We start from the raw sequence: 19,255 nt of genomic DNA, 5'->3' as shown, positions 1-19,255 counted from the left end.
TTTGCCGGTATGCATTTACTAAAGGACAGAAAGAGAAAAGAAGGAATAATCATAAATAAATACACATGTAAACATAATCCGCGCACGAAACGCGTGCGAAAGAAAGTACAACATGCCGAAATGAATTTCTTTTAACGACTTCACGCGACCGACCTACGGCCACGGAATAGCTGATGGTTCGTTCTTTTTATTTTTTATTGTACGACGAGTATCGTCGCTTCTGGTTGCAACAAAGTGCAGCGGGTGAAATTGTTTCATTTTTACGACCAGCAATTCAATTCGAATGAGCTACCGTGCATTGGGAAGGCTCATAAAATTGGCATCAATCGAATTAAGATTGATGAGAAGATTAAGTGAGTTCGTCGTGAGCTAATAAGCGCAACAGAGGGAAGCCAAAAATACTTGCACCGTTCGTGTTTTTCCTTTCAAACTTAATCATTTATTATAATTTAAAAAGGTATTAAAAAAAATTGCTCATTTTGTTTTGTACCATTATTTTAACACGCAATAAAAAACGCCCCTTTTTAATCAATTTTATTCTTCCGCTTTTATCGTTTCAGGTAAGTTTTTTTTGCGCAACATTTCGCACACCACTGAAAAGGGTTCGATCAATGGGTTCGATTGCCATCTTAAACACACTTCTTACCGTTTGAAAGGGTTACCGGTTGGGTTGGCCGTTTCCCACCACCCCCCAAACAGGGTAAGTTTTAGGGGCAGTCATCTTTCATCTTCTGTTGGGACAGTTTTTCGCTTCTCATCACTTTAATTATGATCAGTCATTTTGCAGCGGAACAGCAATGTGTGGCTGTGTAAAGAATCCTTACTCTTTGGGACGAAATGAAAGAAATTGTAATGCTCAGCGAAAACCGAAGGAATGTTCATGATAGGAATATTATTCATCATCAAAAAGAGAATCTGCATAATTTTCATACCAGCTGGCTTTTGATGCCCGTATCTTTGGCTTATTCAAACCAATTTTAACAACCGGCAGCTCGTTTCACAACAATTTTTAAAAAGATTTTAAATGTACTACATGTATGTACTACAAAATGTAAATGTACTACAAAAAAAATAATTTTAATTTCATTCAAATGTGTTCGATTTGTAAACATCAGTGAATCCGTCAAAACAATCCATGATATCGATGAAATTTAATTGGTTTGATTTAAAAAAGTTGAATATTCCCCAATACAAAACCCGAATTGTTAATTTAACTACCAACCAAGATCCAGTTTTTTGCAAACAACGAAAGACAATAAGGAAAATACCAAGAGAATTAAATTATGCATGCCTGTGTCCGTGTCCACACTTTGACGAAAGCAACAATTCTTGTGAGAAAAAATGATTGCATAAAAAAAGATTGATTAAACTTAAAAGTAAAGATATCGGTTCCTTTCTCCAATTTTAAGTTTTTGCTTTGAACCAAGGAAATGAAAGTCAACTGAAATAGCGAACGAAAAAAAAAAATAAACGACGTTCGTCGTACGTCGGATCACGCCAGATCTTGAGCTGTTGAATGCTGCGCGTCAGTAGCAGTCAATTGCACAATTGAATTTTGTCACATCCCAGTGCATTCCCGTGAGGGTGGTTTCCAAGGTACGTACCTGTGCCGATGACTATGTTAAGTGAAAGCACGAGGACTTCACTTTAGAAGGAAGCCGAGAAAGTTTTCAAACAAATTGCTTGAAAAAGGGGGAAAAATGTTGCTCTTACCCAGGCTTTTATCGCCCCTGCACAGTGCAAGGCAATGAGTAAAGGATAAGTTTGAGATTGTATTTTTGTTTTTTGTTATGAAAGATTGGTAATTTTGAAAAGCTTTCAATCAGGAAACTATTTAATTACTGGACAAAATTTCCTTTAAAAAACATGGAGTTAAATTATGCATGACAAGAGTTTTTTTTTTTTGTTAAAAAAAATTGGCATATAAATTGAACCTTCAAGCGGTTTCATCAAATCGTTGCGCTATAAAATTTTTACATTTAACCACGGACAGGTCCAACGGACAGGCGTAAAATTTTGCCTTGACAGCGTGCTTGTTTAGCGCTATTTTTACTTAACTTAAACACTGCCAGTCGCAGAAGCAAACCACCACACGAAAGGTAAAAGTAGTCGAACGGATCCTTGAAATGTGACGTACCGTATGCGTTGCGACTGCATACAATTAACAGAGCGACAGAGCGGAAGAATAACGGTGTGTCCCAGCTTCCAACGCATTTGATCTGAAAGCGTACGAACCTTCTCCCTTGTTTGGTTGAAGAAGTAATAAAAGCACAGCCCCAGAACCAGTTAGTTCCCAACCGCACGGGGCCCGGGACCGTGCTCTCGGTGGTCTCGAGGAAACTTTCGATTTTTATTACATTATCGTGTTTCCATGCAGCTTCACACGCGCCTGCAAAAGGAGCGGCACGTTTTTCCAAGAATTGCCGGTCGCCGATGGCCCCGAACATGGGTATCATAAAATCACACACAAAAAGGTACCTTTATTTATCTTCGACGAAGATGACAAATCGTACGCTTTGTCGGCGCCAACGGTAGCGGATGCGTTATGCACCCGCAAAACGATACCTCGTTGGTTGAAGATTTATTGAGACAAAAATAACAGTCGCAAGATACAAAAAAAAATGCAAAACGCACTCCACAATCGGTGATGAGCTACAAACAAACAAAAAACTGTCCACCTCCAATAGCATAGCAGCACGACCATCACGCACGTGGTTGGCCTTGAAAGCATAAACATAAACCGAAGCGCGTTCGCGATCTCGACGAAAGATGAATCGACCCCAAAAACTGGGAGCGAAAGAGATTCACGGAGAGAAAATACTTTTTGTACATTCCTGTTAAACGGTTGAATTCGATTCACCCGAATGAACTGCCCGAAGATCGGCGAATGTGTGTACGCGTAGACAGGGTTGATCAATGTTGTAATTTGATAAGGAAACAAATTTCTTCAAGAATTCAAAAAAAATTATGAAAAATGGTACAAATATTTCATCAGATCATAAAAGTTTTTTCTTAAAAAAAATAATTTAGGATTGTGTATTGCAACTAAAAAAGTTAAAACATTATCTGAAGATTGGATAATTTTAATTGATTTTACAAAAAATCAAAATGCATTGAAGTGAATTTTTGTCATTATTCGTCTAATTGCTGACAGATATCTCAACTAAAGAAAATATATCTTTCCAATCTACTTATTAGCATATTTACATGCTTACCCTATACTTGCTTTATACATGTATATTTTCTAAAAATTTGATGAAACACGTTCGACGAATTTCTTTCACAATCTACTAGGACATGCCCACCATTGTGTAGCTAGACTAGATTATTTTTTATCACACTGTCCGAGTGTCCATATTGGTTAGATTAGATTGGTACTAGACCGCTTTGTTTCTCTAATCGTATACAATTACATACATTTGTTTTTTTTTTATATTCTTAATGAATTTAAACCACGCGGACTCAATATGTACTGTAGATAAAAGATTTTCAAATTTATTTACTTTTTCGAACGCGAAACCATTCCTCGGCTGCTACAGCTGGTTCACGGTGGGGTTGCGCACCACTGTACCGAACGTTTAACACTTAGCCGGTGTGTAGTAGATGCGAGATGTCGACCCGATGCGTTCAGTACAGTTTGGAAGTCCAAACGAACCGGTTCGAATTTTTCGTAACTAAACAGCGCTCTTGGTGAAACGTGAAATAGACGCGCGCGTGCATGGAATAGTGTGTTAATGATTGCATATATAAGCGAGTTGTAAGGAAAGGAAAGAAGTGTGTACCAATAACATGTCCACCTCTTCTTAAACAAATCTCACCCTCATCCTTTCGGTTTTGTTCCAATACCACTCCAGTGCGTTAACGTTGCACCGTGTGATAACAAAGGCGGGTGTTATTTTTTGTTAGTTACACAGCAGCTTTGTTGGACAGTGCCGTGTCAAGGGGTTGAACACATCCCCCGGGCATTTGTCATCGCGGGCGTAAAATACTCGCTGTGTGTCTGGCACGTGCCAGTTGTGAGTTGAGTCAAGCGCAAGTGAGCCGAGTGCGAAGTGAAACCGATCACAGATCATCCTCAGTGAGCTTGAACTGATACGGGCACGCTTTTTTTGGTTGTAAGTGCGAACAAATATACCGTGTGCCATAAACAGCTAAAGTTTTCCATTCGTAAAACACAAATGAAATGGAAAAGTTTAAATTACAATTACGTTACATACCGCAGCTCCAGTGCAACAGTGACCTAAGAAAAAAAACTGTGTTCGATCATCGTTCGGTGGGAAATGGATCCCAAAATTGAAACCATACTGTCTGACCGGCGCTAGTGATTATGGCTCCCGCTAGATGGGAAGCCCAATCAAACCGCGTGTCTACGCTAAAGTGATGATTGAGTGATCTATTTCTGTTCTGCCTCTTTTTCGTTCGATCGCATCAGTTGTTCGATCGCCGTGTGTGTTGCTCCATGCCCTATCAGCAGCTACACTTTAAATAGCACGAAGCAGAAGGAACCACCATCACACTGCGTATGTCTGATTGGAGCAATTTTCGATAGCTGTAGAATAATAATCGATAAGCGGTGTTTTTTGTTATTATTGTTCTGATATTTTTTTTTGCTTCCTACTACGGTGGAATTTTGTGTGTGGCCGCTTCGTGGTTGTTTGCGTAGGGACGTTTTGTTTCTTCACTTGTGCTGTGTTTGTGCTTTCGTTGAACAAAGAAACATTTCACACTGCAGCAAATGCGTGCGATTACACCTGTGACGTTTGGCTCACGCTATATTAACTTAACGGTAGCTAATTTAATTCAGTAATGTAACAAACGAATGCGAAACGGAAGAAGAGCAACTGATTGTGGTGGTTTGAAAGTGAATTATTTTTTTCACCATGTTTTTCTTTATTATTTTGAAGCGTTTTATTGCGTTTTTGGTTAGCAAAAGTGAGAAGTAAGATCAAGGTTGCTTATTTTTCTAATTTGAAATAGAAAAAATATGCTAGACGTTTTATTTCAGACTGCACAACGCTCTGTAAACTTGTTTTAAAAAAATTTAAAACAAATTTAAAAAATGTTTGTTTTAATTTTCGACATGTTGATTGCATGTGTTTCACATGGTTGTTAAAATTAGTGTTCTTTTCTTCAGAGCATTAATTTTGAGACAATTTCTGAATTGCTGCAATGCATAGAAATCGCTCGAGAGCTGACGCCTTACACAATCTCTTAATAATTCACAGACATAATATAAAAAACACTCCCCAATCAGTCTTGTCTTGATTGCTTTATGGGCGAATTTATCGCAAAGAAAAATAGAAACAAATGTGACATAAAACTAGCCCAGTAAAACCATTTGCCATCCCGAGAGTGTCTTAACATAAGCACCACTTGATAGTATATGAGTGCCGTTTCCCTATTTTCTTGATTTGTGATACAAACACAACTACCAATCGAACTACCCTTCGTTCTATTGGATGAGCTTCTTAACGGTCTGCTGAAAGATTTTCCTGATATGAAAGATAACAGAGATACAAAAAGCAAAAATTTCTCCACCAAAATGGATAATTCGCCAAGGCTATCGCGTAGAGTCCGGAATACAATTCAACCTCGGCACTAACGTAATCTTGCGAGTGCATGCGACCAGTTTCGTTACGTTCGATTTGCGATTTATCTTACGATCGTTCCGGCAAGAATTCATATTCCTCGACCGGCATTTAATTTTACGATTCTCCATTCACGCATGGTAGCACGTTTGCGTTCACTTTTTCGAAGTGGGAGATTTATCGTAGTAAATTTATTGCCCTTGCCTTTGACCTATATATGGGAGAGTTTTACCGGCAGCAAACTGCGCTGCCGGCAGGTTTTTGGAATTCGTGTTGATAAATGTAGTTACGAGGTCGTATTTCAATGGCTTCCTTAGCAATCGTCGTTATCACTAACCGTCGTGTGATGGAAAAAGGAAGGATCTATGTAAAACCGACGTATATAGGATATAGTTCCAATATCAAATGAAAGCTCATCTAAATGGAGTGCTCTTTATTCTGTTTTCAAAAATTAAAAAGATAATAAAAAACACTACTCCACGTTATCGCCACCAGCGGTGATACCGTTGAACTTGATTTGATGAATTGTACCCACTCTCGTATTTCACTCCAAAATTCAATCTAGATTTGTGATACTGATCTGTTGAACTCTAGGAAAAAAAGGAAAAACAACAAAGATACCCTATCTAATGCAACGGGGTTCATTGTAAAACAAAACCATATCCTTTGCAAAACCCCGTCTAATCCATCCTCATTGCTAGTCCGAGACATTGGTACGCATTAAGTCATCCCGAAACATGACACAGATTGATGACTAACGTCATATTGTTCCACCCGGTGCACGTTTCCATACACCTCGGTTTGCCCACCTTCGATGGTGTATTTCCTCAAGCGCATTTGCATATGCAGTGCAAGCCGAGTAATTATTGCACCCGACGGTAAGGTTCCGTACATGTTTTACTAAAAACGTGGGCGATTTAGATTGGCCATACGGCGAGGGGCGATGCAAACGAAGGGAAAGAGCTAACTTGCGGGACCAGAAATGCAGTAGATGCAAATGTGAGATGCCGCTTTCCATGCACTAGCAATAGTATGCAATATTTTACCACCACTTGTCCACCTTCTGGGAAGGAGCTAAAAGGGTGAGGGTTTTTGTATGACACGTTTCTTCGAAGATGCATTTGTGGAACGATGGATGAGGCAGCGGCCCTTTAGCTGGTATTATCAACAACCAACGAAATGTCATCCAGTGGTGTACCGTTGTATGCCGATAGTAACAGGGAAAGTAACTCACTTGCGATCTCAATCGCATGATGTCATAATTATACAGACTTTTTTTTTATCTACGCACAACTTTAAAGAAGACCTTCTTTAAATTTTTCCAACAAAAATATTTTTTTATGATGTGATAATACATAATTCATAATCGATGTTGTTTTCGAACGTTAAAAGTTAATCGATTCTTATGTGACAAATATTGTATATTTCGCAGTCAATTTTAATTTTGGAAAATTGCTAAAAAATCACATATGTTTGCATGTCTCGAAAATAAGGTCTTTTGATATGTTAATGAAAGAACATTAACACATTCATAGAATAACCGATCAATTCAATAATAAAATAAAAAATGTATTTAAAAAATTCTTTACTTATAGCCCTTATAGATGTTTCACTACAAATTATGAAATTTCAAATATTTTGAAAATTTTAAGAACATCTATGTTTAATGTAAAGATAAAAATAGTCAATAAAAGTATAATGGCAAATAGTATTAACGATGAAAATAGTAAAAATATTATAAAAAAAATATAACACTAAAAATTTTATTTATTGAAAGTAGGGAAAACTGATTAGTTTCCAGAAACTTTTACACAACTTTTGAATATACCCATCTCGCATGTTAATTAAATGAACACTATAAGGTGGTTTTCATGTCCTTTTTTTGTGAAACATGAAATTTAAAAATATAAATACATTTCAAGTTATTTCCGTTGAAAATTTCCTCTTATTTTTTGTCCTCCATCACAACCCTGCCGAATGGAGTGTGTCGAAAGAATGACCAACAAACTAGTTAAAAGATTGTGACAGATCACATGCCCACAACGCTTTGCGATCTTCCCTTTGTACGATCGGATTGGTTTTGCTAATTTAAAGACATTCGCATCGGTAACCGTTTTGGGTCATTTTGTATTCTAACGAGCTGACCAAGTCCAGGTTCACCAGAAGCAAATTCTACACTACACGTACCGCTGGCATTTCCCGCTGATCACGCAGCAAGCGCTAACCGTGACATATCGAGTTTATTGACAGCCGGATGCTTTCCAATTCAAATTTTTCGTCACCCGGGTAAGTTTGGCCGAACGTGTTACAAATCCTCCTCCGTCAAACCATCGAAGGAACGGATGCAAGATTGAACGAGATGTTCCGTGTACGAGGTGTACGAAAGGTGTACGAAAACCGAACGTATTGTAATGGTACGCAGCAACATAAGATGAATAGTTTATTGAAAAATATGGTACGGTCTGCATGGGTTTTTTTCGGTTTGGTGCCCATCGTCTTGACAACTCCATCTGTTGAAGTACGCATTTTCGATATCCGGTAGCGTCAGGGTATTCAACCGTTAGTAAGAAGCTTTTAGAGCCACTTTTAGATAAATACTGCACTCCCAACTAGAAAGCTGTTGAGACATCGTGACGACGAAGCATGCTTAATGGTTTGTAAGATGAGCACCGCATTCTGTTAACGATACAGCTGTGAGACAGATGAGAAAATGTGTGTTGTAAGCTTGTCTATGTCTAAGGTAGGCAAAGAAAACTAGTGCTTAAATAGTAAAGTTGTACAAAAGTGCATTACAACACACATGAAAAGTAACCTTACACCACGACATGGTTCTCTTACCTGTTGCAAGCAAGGGCTAATTATCCCACGTGTGTGAAAAAGCTGCAGCACACCTTCAACCGATTCAATATTTTAAACTTAATCGCGTGTCATCTGGTTCCAGACAAAACCAAGACATTACACGGTTTCTTTTTAAACGCTGCGCTGTTACGAAATAAAATCCACAGAACAAAACGACGCCAAAAAAGCACTTACTAAAAGGATCAGAACGAAACTCCACTGTAAGCTCTTCTCTTTAGAACTTTTAATGATGCTTTTCACATAATTCGGTCGTTTGCCACCTGTTGCTATTCGTGTACCATAGAAAAGCATTATTGTTGGTGGCAAACAGGCGTTTTTTTGTTGGTTTATTTCATTCCAAAAAATATATCCACCCCTCGGGGAGGGTAGAAAATTAGCCCCACAACAAGACCAAACGGAGTGATAATTTGTTTCATTAGGGCGATGGTAGTACACGGATCGTCCGTGCGTTGCTCACGATTGCAGAAATGTGCTTCGAAGAAGATGTCACCTTTCTTTCAAACCTAAAAAAAACCCTTTTCGCTTCTAATACAATAATGGACGTGGGAGAAGGTTTCGTCATGAAATGCGAGGTGTTTGCTGTAGAACATTTAAAAGCGCCCATCATGCTCTGTTGCTGTCGCTCGTAACAAACGTGGGATCCACACAGCTAACCAGCTGGTTGAAAATAAATTGATCCTACCGCTTGTATGCGTGCTTTTCTGTGTCAGGTTTGAGTGTATTTATGTTTATTCATAAATGAATAACTTTTCCATCTTGTCTTTGCTTATGCTAAATAAAGCTCAAGCAAACGACATAATTTTTCTGAAACAGTATCATACAGTATTCACATATTGAAATAAAACCGAAATCCTTGTTGGTTGAATTTTATGGAAAATATTTCGCCATAAGGAATAAATTCATACTGGGATTGGAATCGGCACATGTACCCAGCTGTGAACAGCTGTAGCTCTCGTTGCTTGCGATGGAACCGTGTTATGATGCACGTGCGGCAATTCGCAACAGTCACACCTCTGTGCAGCAGCTGTGGTGTGTTTGTTGCAATCATTCCGATCTGTCCGGGAAGGTGTGATAAAAACACGAGCACATATATGCTGGGCAAGTATTGGAGGAACATCTCTGCCTTAATCCCGGTGTGGGATAAATGTGTATGCTGCTCCACAAGGATCGAGAGTCCAATAATCAATGTCGCAGTGATTGGCAATATCACAACGAAACCAAGGCGAATCGGTTGATTCCCTTTTTTGATTGCCTAAGGGTATAGCTATTTGTTTTGCTGGCTTTGTTTACAATTGTGCTGATGTCCTTACATTGTAGCGCGTGCTGTTAAAGTATGAGCAATGGTGATGCTCGGCTGTGAAACAAGAAAATATACGGAAATGTGAATTGTAATGAAAATATGATTTTGATGAACCAAGTACGAAACTTTATGTACATTTCCAAACAATTTAAAATGCATAGACATTTATTCACAACAAGAAATAATCAAATTCTTCCTACATAAAAACAATTTTTCCAAGAACTTCTCCAAGTTTTCAATGTTATACGATAAGAATTGTATCTGCTTTTATACTATGATGTTTTCTCGCTTGTTCTACCGAAGAACTCGTTCCTCCTGTATGTGGACGATGTACATAAAATTGTATATTGTTCGTTCTAATAATAACTCGTATCTGTTACAGTCTGTTAATACTCAGTTTTAGCAATTGGTGTAATTGCAATGGCGTAAACAATTTTTGTTGAGAAATGAGACTTAAGAGTAGGGATGAGAGCTCTAAATTCGGGCTTGAAACTCCCTAATCATTATAAAAAAAACTTGTAGGACTTGTTTTTAACACTGGGTCGAAATATGAAAAAAATTGTAAGCCTTGCGAGATCGGTCCTGCAATACAATTCTGTAGTTTGGTGCCTTTATACCTTCTTGCAAACCAACGGAATTCGAGCTATTCAACGTTAGATTACAAGATATGCGTTACGGAAATTGCCGTAGCATAACCAAAAATCAGCTACCACCGTACAGTGTGCGATGCTTCTTGCTAGATATTGAGTTTTTAGAAAAATGGCGTATGAATTCCTAGGCTATGTTTGTTACTTGTTTGCTTAATGGTACGATAAACGCTTCACGATTCTTGGAAGAAATAAATATCCTTGTACCAAGAAAGCTATGGTGAATGTAATTGTGACGCTATGCTGAACATGAACCAATATGAGCTATTTGTGGAAGTTTCAACACGACTTGGCATCTCTTTGATTTTGAACACTCGTTAACGACATTTGGGAATTATATTTGTTTTATACATGTAAATCCAATACTATTGCTTACAACTTAAGTACTGAATTAGACTACCACAAGTCCGTCTACCTAAGAAATATAGAGATTCGTTACGACTAATATTGAGCATGCTGTAAAGATGAAATATGAAACCTAAATTTACATTTGTGAAGCAATCTCAATCCTCAATTTATTCTACGATACGGACTTTAAAAAACATTCAAGTTGGAAAACACTTGGAAATTAATTCTAAAGAATTCAGCAATGAAAAAGCCTAAAACGCTTGTTAGTTCTGGTGTTGAACAATGTAGTCACTTTTTATCTAAAATCTAATCTTATAGATTCAACAAAATCTTTTTTTACACTCCTCTCTCACAGAACTTCGTTGCATTCCATGTGTTCTTTATATTGATTTTCTCCCAAAAAACTCAAATAAACATGTGCATATTATGACACTTCGTAAATTTGGCACAAAATAAAAATTAACTGCATAATATATAACATCAAATTGATACGATGAAGATCTCATCAATATGTTATGTCTTGCGATTCCGGCCATCAAACCAACTCGTGTTATCTGTTAGGAATTTTCCTTTGAGTTACCAACGCTTATCAAACTATCTGCCCACATTCTGACCAAGGAAGAAAGGAATGCTTTTGCATCCGATTACGCCATCACTAAAAATAATGGTATCATCGCTTTGCACCCATTAATTCACCACCCCCCACCCCCATGTACCTTGTGTTTTGACAGGCAGCATTAATGCACAACACCCTGTCGGACCCGGTTAGTTTTTGCCGCCTTACAAAGTAAGCCGTTTGACGCGCCAGTTTTGACACTCGAACATCAGTAACGATGCAGCTGACACGATCGGCGAGATGATCGCCACCCCGTCACACCTTCCTTTCCATGATGCTCGGCCGGGCAAAAGTGTGGTAAAATGGAAAACACTGCAATTTGTAGCGGAGCTCGATTTGCAATATGCAAAATTTGCCGTGTTGTGGGTTACGGTTCAATGGTGGAGGTTATGTAAATATTCCACACACAGTAGAAGATGGGTTAGAATCCTGCTCATCTTGGTTGATTCTTTGAAAGGAAGATTTTGCTTTATGGTGGGAGTTTTTTGATTGGATTGAGGCTTGATATGAGACATACCTGTGCATGGCTAAGACAAATGCATCCATTTTCATTAAGGTAAATCATAGAAGAGCTATGGAATAAATTCAATTCTTTGCCATATTGAGTTATTGATTTTCTACCATAGTATTATCGATTAACTTGTAACAACAGACGTTGTCAAAGGTGTATATCCAAATATTAAAAAAAAACTGTCATCTTCGTAAATGATGAAATATCACCCCATTTTTTTTAAATTCAGATATAAATACCTCCCCTTTTAAGAAAAAAAAAATTGTTTTCGTGTCTGGAAAACCTCTTTTTTGATCAAAACCAGTTCCAGCTGGTGTGATCAGAAAATGATAATGTGTTTAAAGTTTACGATTCCGTTTTGACACACGAAACATGACATATGGTGAAACAACAAGCTTATTAAATGAAAAAAAAAACAAACAAAACCGTAAAGCAAGTAACAGGCGGAAAAAGACGTCTAAAATTAAATGATAATCCTAAGACCATCATATAATTCAATAAGCTTCTCGCAAATATTATTCCATTCATTCATTCGGAAATATTTCATTCACTAATGCTGCACGCTTTTATTCAAAAATAACCACATACGAACGAATCACCACAAATACGCATTCTATTTTCAACACCTTAATTGTCCCACGGGCCCCCAAAAGTGTCTCATTTGCATGAGAATAGAAAATTGCAATACCCAGGACCGGAATATTGCTCACGGAGTAAAAGTTTATTATGGAAAAAAAATCGGAACAGTTTCGAAACTAAAACCAGTTTCGGAACAGATTTTGGGGTTGATTTTTAATCATATTTCTGTGCTGTCCATATAACAATAAAACTAATACCATATCATGTGGTGAGCTGGTAGCAATATTTGTTTTTTTGGCTGTTTCCTTGGCTCTTCATTTCGGTGCTACACGACACATCGTTGGGGAATAGTTTTTTTATGGTGTCGTTCAAATGTGTTCATTCATTTGCCCTTGTTCACAGATGGTAGATAATTAATCATATTCTTCACCCAAACCCGTCCTGTACTATTTGTCAATAAGGGACGTGATAATTGATATTAAAGTAGAGGATCATTTTCTGTAGCTTTTTTCTTTTCTCTCTACTGTCTTCAAGCTGCTGTGACCTTGATCTTGAGTATCGTTAGGTGCATCATCTAGGGCCCCGTTACATGAACCTGACTCACAACTTTATTTTCAACCGCACATTCACATTGAACCTGCTGCGGCTGCAATTTCTAAATGTATTTTGCTCCCACCCAGAATGCAGCAGCAGCCGGTGTAATGTTTGATCCAGCGGCAAGCGAACCGTTTTGGGTTTGTTGGTTTAATTAAAAGCATCCATTGGAAACCGGGCACAACGAGCAGAATGAGCGTTGGTGGATATAAACGGCAGCAAAAAACAAATCATGCGATGGAGCAAAATTAAAGTAGAAGTAATGTTTGGGACCATCAGCAAACTGGCAAATGCGTTTTCCCAACTGGTTGAAATTGTTCTCGGGGGGAAGTAGAAAATATTCTGTTCTAACATGATTCTCAACCATCACCACAGACACTGCTGTGGGAAACATTAAAAATAAGTCATTTCCACAGTGGCGATCTTCCTCAATAATGGTAATCGGTGCTCGTAGTGTAACAAAAAGAGGAGCAAGGAGAGGATGTGGATAACGACGTAATCCAATACTGTCATCCATCACATCGAACGCAGCTTGAGTTGCCCTTTTCACAGCTTCATTCTCCGGTAGTTCGCCATTTTGCCGGTCCGGTGGATCAAGAATGCACAGATCCCGAGAATGCACCGGGATGTTAATGGACGAATCAATTTCTATACTGAAGTCGGTACGTGGCACGTGGTTAAAACGGGTTTTTTTTTGTGTGAAAAAATGTAGCCTTTCTTTACCTTTTTATAACTCGCTTTACGAGAGCTGGAAGGGAGTTAATAATAGTAGCATTGCTTCATGACGAGTGACGTTTGTTTGTTTAGGTTTTGCATTTGTTTTTTAACTTCTAAACTTCTGTTTACTGTTTTTTTTACTTCTATTTTTATTTTATGTAATTACGCTTATTTATAAATTATTTAATATTTGTAAAACATATTAATTAAGATATTTTTTCACAGATAAAAGTTAAAAATTTATTGCTGGAATTAATTTCTATATTAATTTTTTTATCTAAAGTTTCTGTTTTTGGAAAATGTTATCGGTACGCTAATCTACCAAGGTACTAACATTAATTATCCGTATGTCAAAATTCAGTACAAAATAAATAACGCCCATCATCATAGAGCCTGGTCTGTTCGGTTGGTTTTAATTATTCTCCACGGAATGGATGTTTGTATTTTTTTTCCTTTTTAGTATGCTATGCCAACATTTAGCTGCAAGCGTTAAGATGAAGCAAACGCAACCAGCAAGGGAATGTTGATTATCAGCACTAATTCGTAATGAATTTTTCCTTCGAAGACTAATGATTTCTTTTTATGTTTCATTGCGGCAACGCTTCTTTCTTACCCCAGTGGCACTCTAATTTATTACCTCAACTTTATGTTTGTGTGTGTGTGTGTACAAAAAGTATGTGACAAAAAGGCAAACACATGGAAGACAAATTGGCCACTTGTAATGAAAATGAATGATAAAGTGAGGCAGGAAATGGCGATGGAAACCCAAAAAAAAATCCCCCGTTACGGTATGATAGAAACCGTCAAGATTTTTCAGCTCTAAGATAAACAGTGTAAACAAACATTTCTTCTAATGAGCGAAGACGTTTTGTACGATCAATCCTTCCTTCAACTTGACCGCCAACAGCTGCTTCCAGTGCGATATTCGTATCCGTTTAATTGAAGTATATTGCCATAGTAATTTGATCGTACATTCGACGAGCCATTGCACTGAGTGCACGCAATTAGATACTTCATCGGGAAAATTGCTCGAATATAAATAAACACATTCGTATGCGAACGAAATTGGCTGTTTTGGTACGTGTTTTTCTGTGAGAAGCATTTTTCTGCACACACACACACCCGCGGCTGCAATGCATCGGGCCGAATTCGTAACGTTTCAATCGATACTTAATGCATTTGAGGGATGATATTTGATTTGGTTGTATTGGTTGTATCGAAATATGAGATCGTTCTTGACCTTGGTTGATTATTTAATCAGAGTTACATTACCTATGGGAAAGATGAAACCTGTATGAAATATTTCAATTTGTGCTCATCCTCGAGTTCATATATAGCTTTTTTTATAGCACATTTTTAATATTATAATATTTCTCTACTATTAGCGTCATATTTAACTGCTTTCAGGGAGATTTGGTTTTTGACTATTACTTATCATGATTTTGTCACATAATGTATCAACTCTTTCTGTCTGTCTGTGTTCTGACTATTTCTGTGTTTCAGATTTTTGCTCGTTTAGAACAGCAGGATAGTCAGTCCATGCTAGGGAGTGGCGTTCCGGATGGGATTTGATCCCCAGTCCTGCCGTGTGAGCTGGCCCCGTTTATCCCATATACCACCGTCCGCCCCAATTTCAGTTTTTAAAATTTGTACTTATTACAAATTTGTTATATTGGCTGTTTTGTTTATGTTGTTTGGTAATTTTGTTTATTTTCTGTTAAACTTTTTTTGCTGCTTTGGATAGCAATGCCTGAAAAGTGTCGTATAACTAATATAAACTGATATAATGTTCACTAGTGCTAGGGTAGTGAACAGTTAAACACAGTATGATGATAGTCAAACTTGTTCAAACTTTTGTTAATACAAAGAGAAATACTAAAAGTACATATAAATGTAGAGAAGTAGTAAAACTACATCCTCCTTTGCTTCGGGGGACTACGTTTTTACGCTGGGATAAATGATACTGTAAATAAGGATTTGATTCACGGCCACATGATATCAATGTTTCCTTTTCGTATTTCTTTTGCGGGTCTGTAATGTTAGGAATGCTTACGATTATTTACTTCGAGAAAAAGTCTGTAACGCCATGAAAGTATGCTAGTTGCTTGAAGCTTTATTGACACGCACTGCTACTTTATTGAACACAATTGTACTTAACAACTTACAGAGTATGAGTTCATTGCACGATTTGCAGTTACCTCAATTATACTAAATTATCATACCTTTATCGCATTTGCTGTATGTGTCAGCAATTGATAGCCATCAGCATGTTCGATCGAATTCAATTTGTAACCATGCGAACCCAAACAAATCCAGCAGTGGACATAATCGGGCTGCATAAATTGTGCATAATTAATTGACCAATAATTAGTACAATCTTAGACGATCTCTATCAACAATGTTCCAACACACGTATCATCACGATTTAGCATCGACTGGCAGAAGCATCCGGTATCCGCTAAACCGAGCCAATACCTTTTACAAGTGCAACTATGCAATTGAATCCATTCGTTGCTCTTGTCGTGATGCAAATTGCACCCACGTGAAAGCCGGATCCCCAAGCAGGTTGATGCTCAATGGGAGGAAAAGATCTCTCCTTATAAAGCATCTATGTCGGTATGTGATTTGCTACAATATTGCTGTTTTTTTTTCATCCATTACCTGCACGATAGAATTAAGCGACTACAGCAGAAAGGTAAATGAAATCGTGCAATATTGCAACGTACCATGAGTGTATGAAAAAGGGAGATGATATATATGCGAGTAAGGGTAGTTTGATTGCCCATAACACCCTTGCCGATAACATCGATATGTGAGTGGATAAATTGCATTTTTCGCACCACAATGCATCACCGACCGTTGAAGCCTGTACGTTGTCGGTTGAAACAGCTGGTGATTTATTGACAGGCTAGGGTTTTACGGCAAACAAAAGCCCCACAGAAGCTGATGAAGCTGTTTGCCGTTACATTGTTGTGGTGGTTGAGGTGGAAAAATTAAAAGCAGACACGTTGATGCACGGTCATTAGGTTGATCGAGTGCGTGATTGTTGGGTTATGATTATTGTCCCAATTCATCATCGACCTAAACGTGGCGGCGCACCGTTTAGTAAATCATTTCCGCTGACTGTAATTGTATGTAACAAACATTTAGACATATTGTAACAAACGTCGTACAATGCGGCATTAAGAACAGAAACAGGAGAGATTTATGGTACAGTACAGTGATGATAGAACAGATATTCAAATCAAAGTAATTAACAGTCTATTTCCATCCGACCAAATGAAACTGTTTTTCGCATCCTGGGAAACATTGCCACATTTGTGGTTCAACGATTTTTTTTAAATCTCTTTTTTTGGTTACTTTTATTTAGCAGTAACAGCAGGAACAGAAAAGGAAATCTATTAAGATGGTTGTGGTTTACCACAAGTCAAGGTTAATGATTTTTTGCGCGTACTGAGCAGCAAAATGATTTCTCCATTTTTCACTCAACCATTTCTTTGATGTTTTGAAGGCAATACCTGGAACGTCGGTGTCCAATTAGTGGGGCTACGCAGGAAAATTCGTCACCGAGTGGGATTAGTTTCGCTGTTGCTGCTAACAAACCACTCTGTTAGATTGTTCTTGCTTTATTTCCAATGAATGTTTCCCAGGATCGCACCAACCTAGGGCAGAAGGATTTTTAATCAAGAACAACCAAAAAACAAAATTCATCCAATTCTCCAGGCGAAATAATTTTAGCTATTTAACTTCCATTATAATTAAGGCATCCCGTCTTAACAAACACTTTACATTGAGATGAAAGTAAAATTAGTAGCAAATCTACAGTCGTTTACCTGCCTTTGCTATATCCTGTGGAGTACCAACAGCTATCACCCACGAGTCCTAAAGAAGGGAAAATGATTTTCACACATCAACACGGAAAAATAAACGTATGTTTTCCAAGAAGTTAGAACGAACTGTTTCTGAGAAATGGATGCTACGGAAACGTGAATTCAAATGTGGATTGGCAGAATGTTATATTCTCACATACGCTCTCGAAAACATTGTTATTCTCTAATGGTATGAATACTTTGACATCTGCACATTGATTTGATATTCGACGACTTTGCTATGCGACGTGCAATGCGTGCAATTTCCACACGCCAACGGTTCAAGGAATGCATCTGAACGAACGGTTTTGTGGGATGATGTGGTGGGAAATGTAGCAGAAAAATTGAAAGCATTCGAGCTCATCTCATCGTCCCATTGGAATGCATTACGCAGGCGGTTCTGTCGGATGTCTGTGGAGTGTAAATGATATGTTCTCGTTTTCAATATCTGTGGAATGACCAGGAAGGTTCCACATTTTGTTATGACAGTTTATGACAATTTTCCAGTGACTAATGTTTGACACATTTTATACTGTTCGATGATTTTGCTCCTTTCCGAGATAGACGATAAGGGTTTTTTCCTCACACATATTGTTCAATAATTTCAGTTTTAGGAAAAATATTTCACGAATAATACGTCCTCATTGTTTATTATTAAAAACCACTTCACATCACGCTGTAAGAAGTTCATTTCATTTTGCAAAGATTCTCCCAAAAACGCTTTGTAAAATCTATCTTAACCGTTTGACGTTAGCTTGCTTACGCCATGATTATTATACTTCGCAAACTCTCCCTCCCCTTTTCTTCCTTGCGTACGCATTGTGGCTGCGTTTTCTTGGCGGGCCGATCGTTTGCCCTAGCGCCCATAAACTCAGCTGTCCAAACAGTGTGCTCACCGGTTGTATTTAAACGTCGTCCGTCACGTGGTTTGGGAGGCTTAATTTTCTCGCACATGTCTCGCACGATCGGTACGAAAACATACACGTACGCGAAGCGAGTAGTACACCGCCGAGAGTACGCCAGAGTTCCGGGAGATAATGAACCGTCGGTGGTTGGTGGTCGCATCCTGGTATCGTTTACGTTTTACCGGCGCTGTGAATACTAAAAGCACCACGGCACAACGAAATAGGTGCTTCAAGACGTTTGGAATTGTGGCCATCATGAGGTGTGTAGCATAAACAAAAAACCAAAAATTTTCGTAAATGGTTCTCGAAGCGAAACTGCGTGTTCGGTAATTTGCCACCACGGTTGACGGTTGCAAAAGTTTTACGACCCCGCTCTAAAAGCCCTCACCGTGGAAGTGGATGCCCCTCGTCAGCCAGGCCGTTTTTTTGGGGTAAAACCTTTGGCAGGACTCGACTCGCTTCCACGTTGTTTTGAAGACGATGGGAAAATTATGGAGATTTCTAGAATGGAATTTTATTCCGTGGCGAGACGATGGGCTAGCAACGAAAAGCACAAAACAACTGAAGCAACTATTAATCTGCAAAACTCATATGTCACATGGTAGTGTCGTGAACCGAACGCTTTGCAATAAAAACTGATTTAGATTAAAAATTTCTAAAAAAAAAAACTAAACTAAGGGAAATAAAATACGTGAATCTTCGGCGAGGAGTCGTTCGAATCA

General features: G+C 38.2%; 2 protein-coding genes across 5 annotated transcripts in view; both read left to right on the top strand.

The window, feature by feature from the left end:
* Positions 1-994, top strand: part of LOC125762229 (atrial natriuretic peptide receptor 3) — a 106,634-nt gene extending 105,640 nt beyond the window's left edge. The window contains exon 7 of the mRNA XM_049424086.1: positions 561-994. Within this exon, the coding sequence (XP_049280043.1) occupies positions 561-766 (206 nt within the window). The 3' untranslated portion in view covers positions 767-994. The remainder of the gene's footprint in view (positions 1-560) is intronic.
* Positions 995-3,627: 2,633 nt separating this feature from the next.
* The window catches only part of LOC125762217 (atrial natriuretic peptide receptor 1), a 59,065-nt gene continuing 43,437 nt past the window's right edge, over positions 3,628-19,255 (top strand). For 2 of the 4 annotated variants that reach the window (XM_049424066.1, XM_049424061.1), the window contains exon 1: positions 3,658-3,774. The gene's annotated coding sequence lies outside the window, so the exon portion shown is untranslated. Of the gene's footprint in view, positions 3,775-19,255 lie in introns of all 4 variants that reach the window. The other 2 variants (XM_049424065.1, XM_049424062.1) reach the window with 2 other exon arrangements.

The sequence above is a fragment of the Anopheles funestus genome, chromosome 2RL (genome assembly GCF_943734845.2).
Source record: "Anopheles funestus chromosome 2RL, idAnoFuneDA-416_04, whole genome shotgun sequence".
NCBI classification, from domain to species: Eukaryota; Metazoa; Arthropoda; class Insecta; order Diptera; family Culicidae; genus Anopheles; species Anopheles funestus.
Note: the sequence above shows the minus strand (reverse complement) of the source record. Positions and strands in the feature narration are given on the sequence as shown.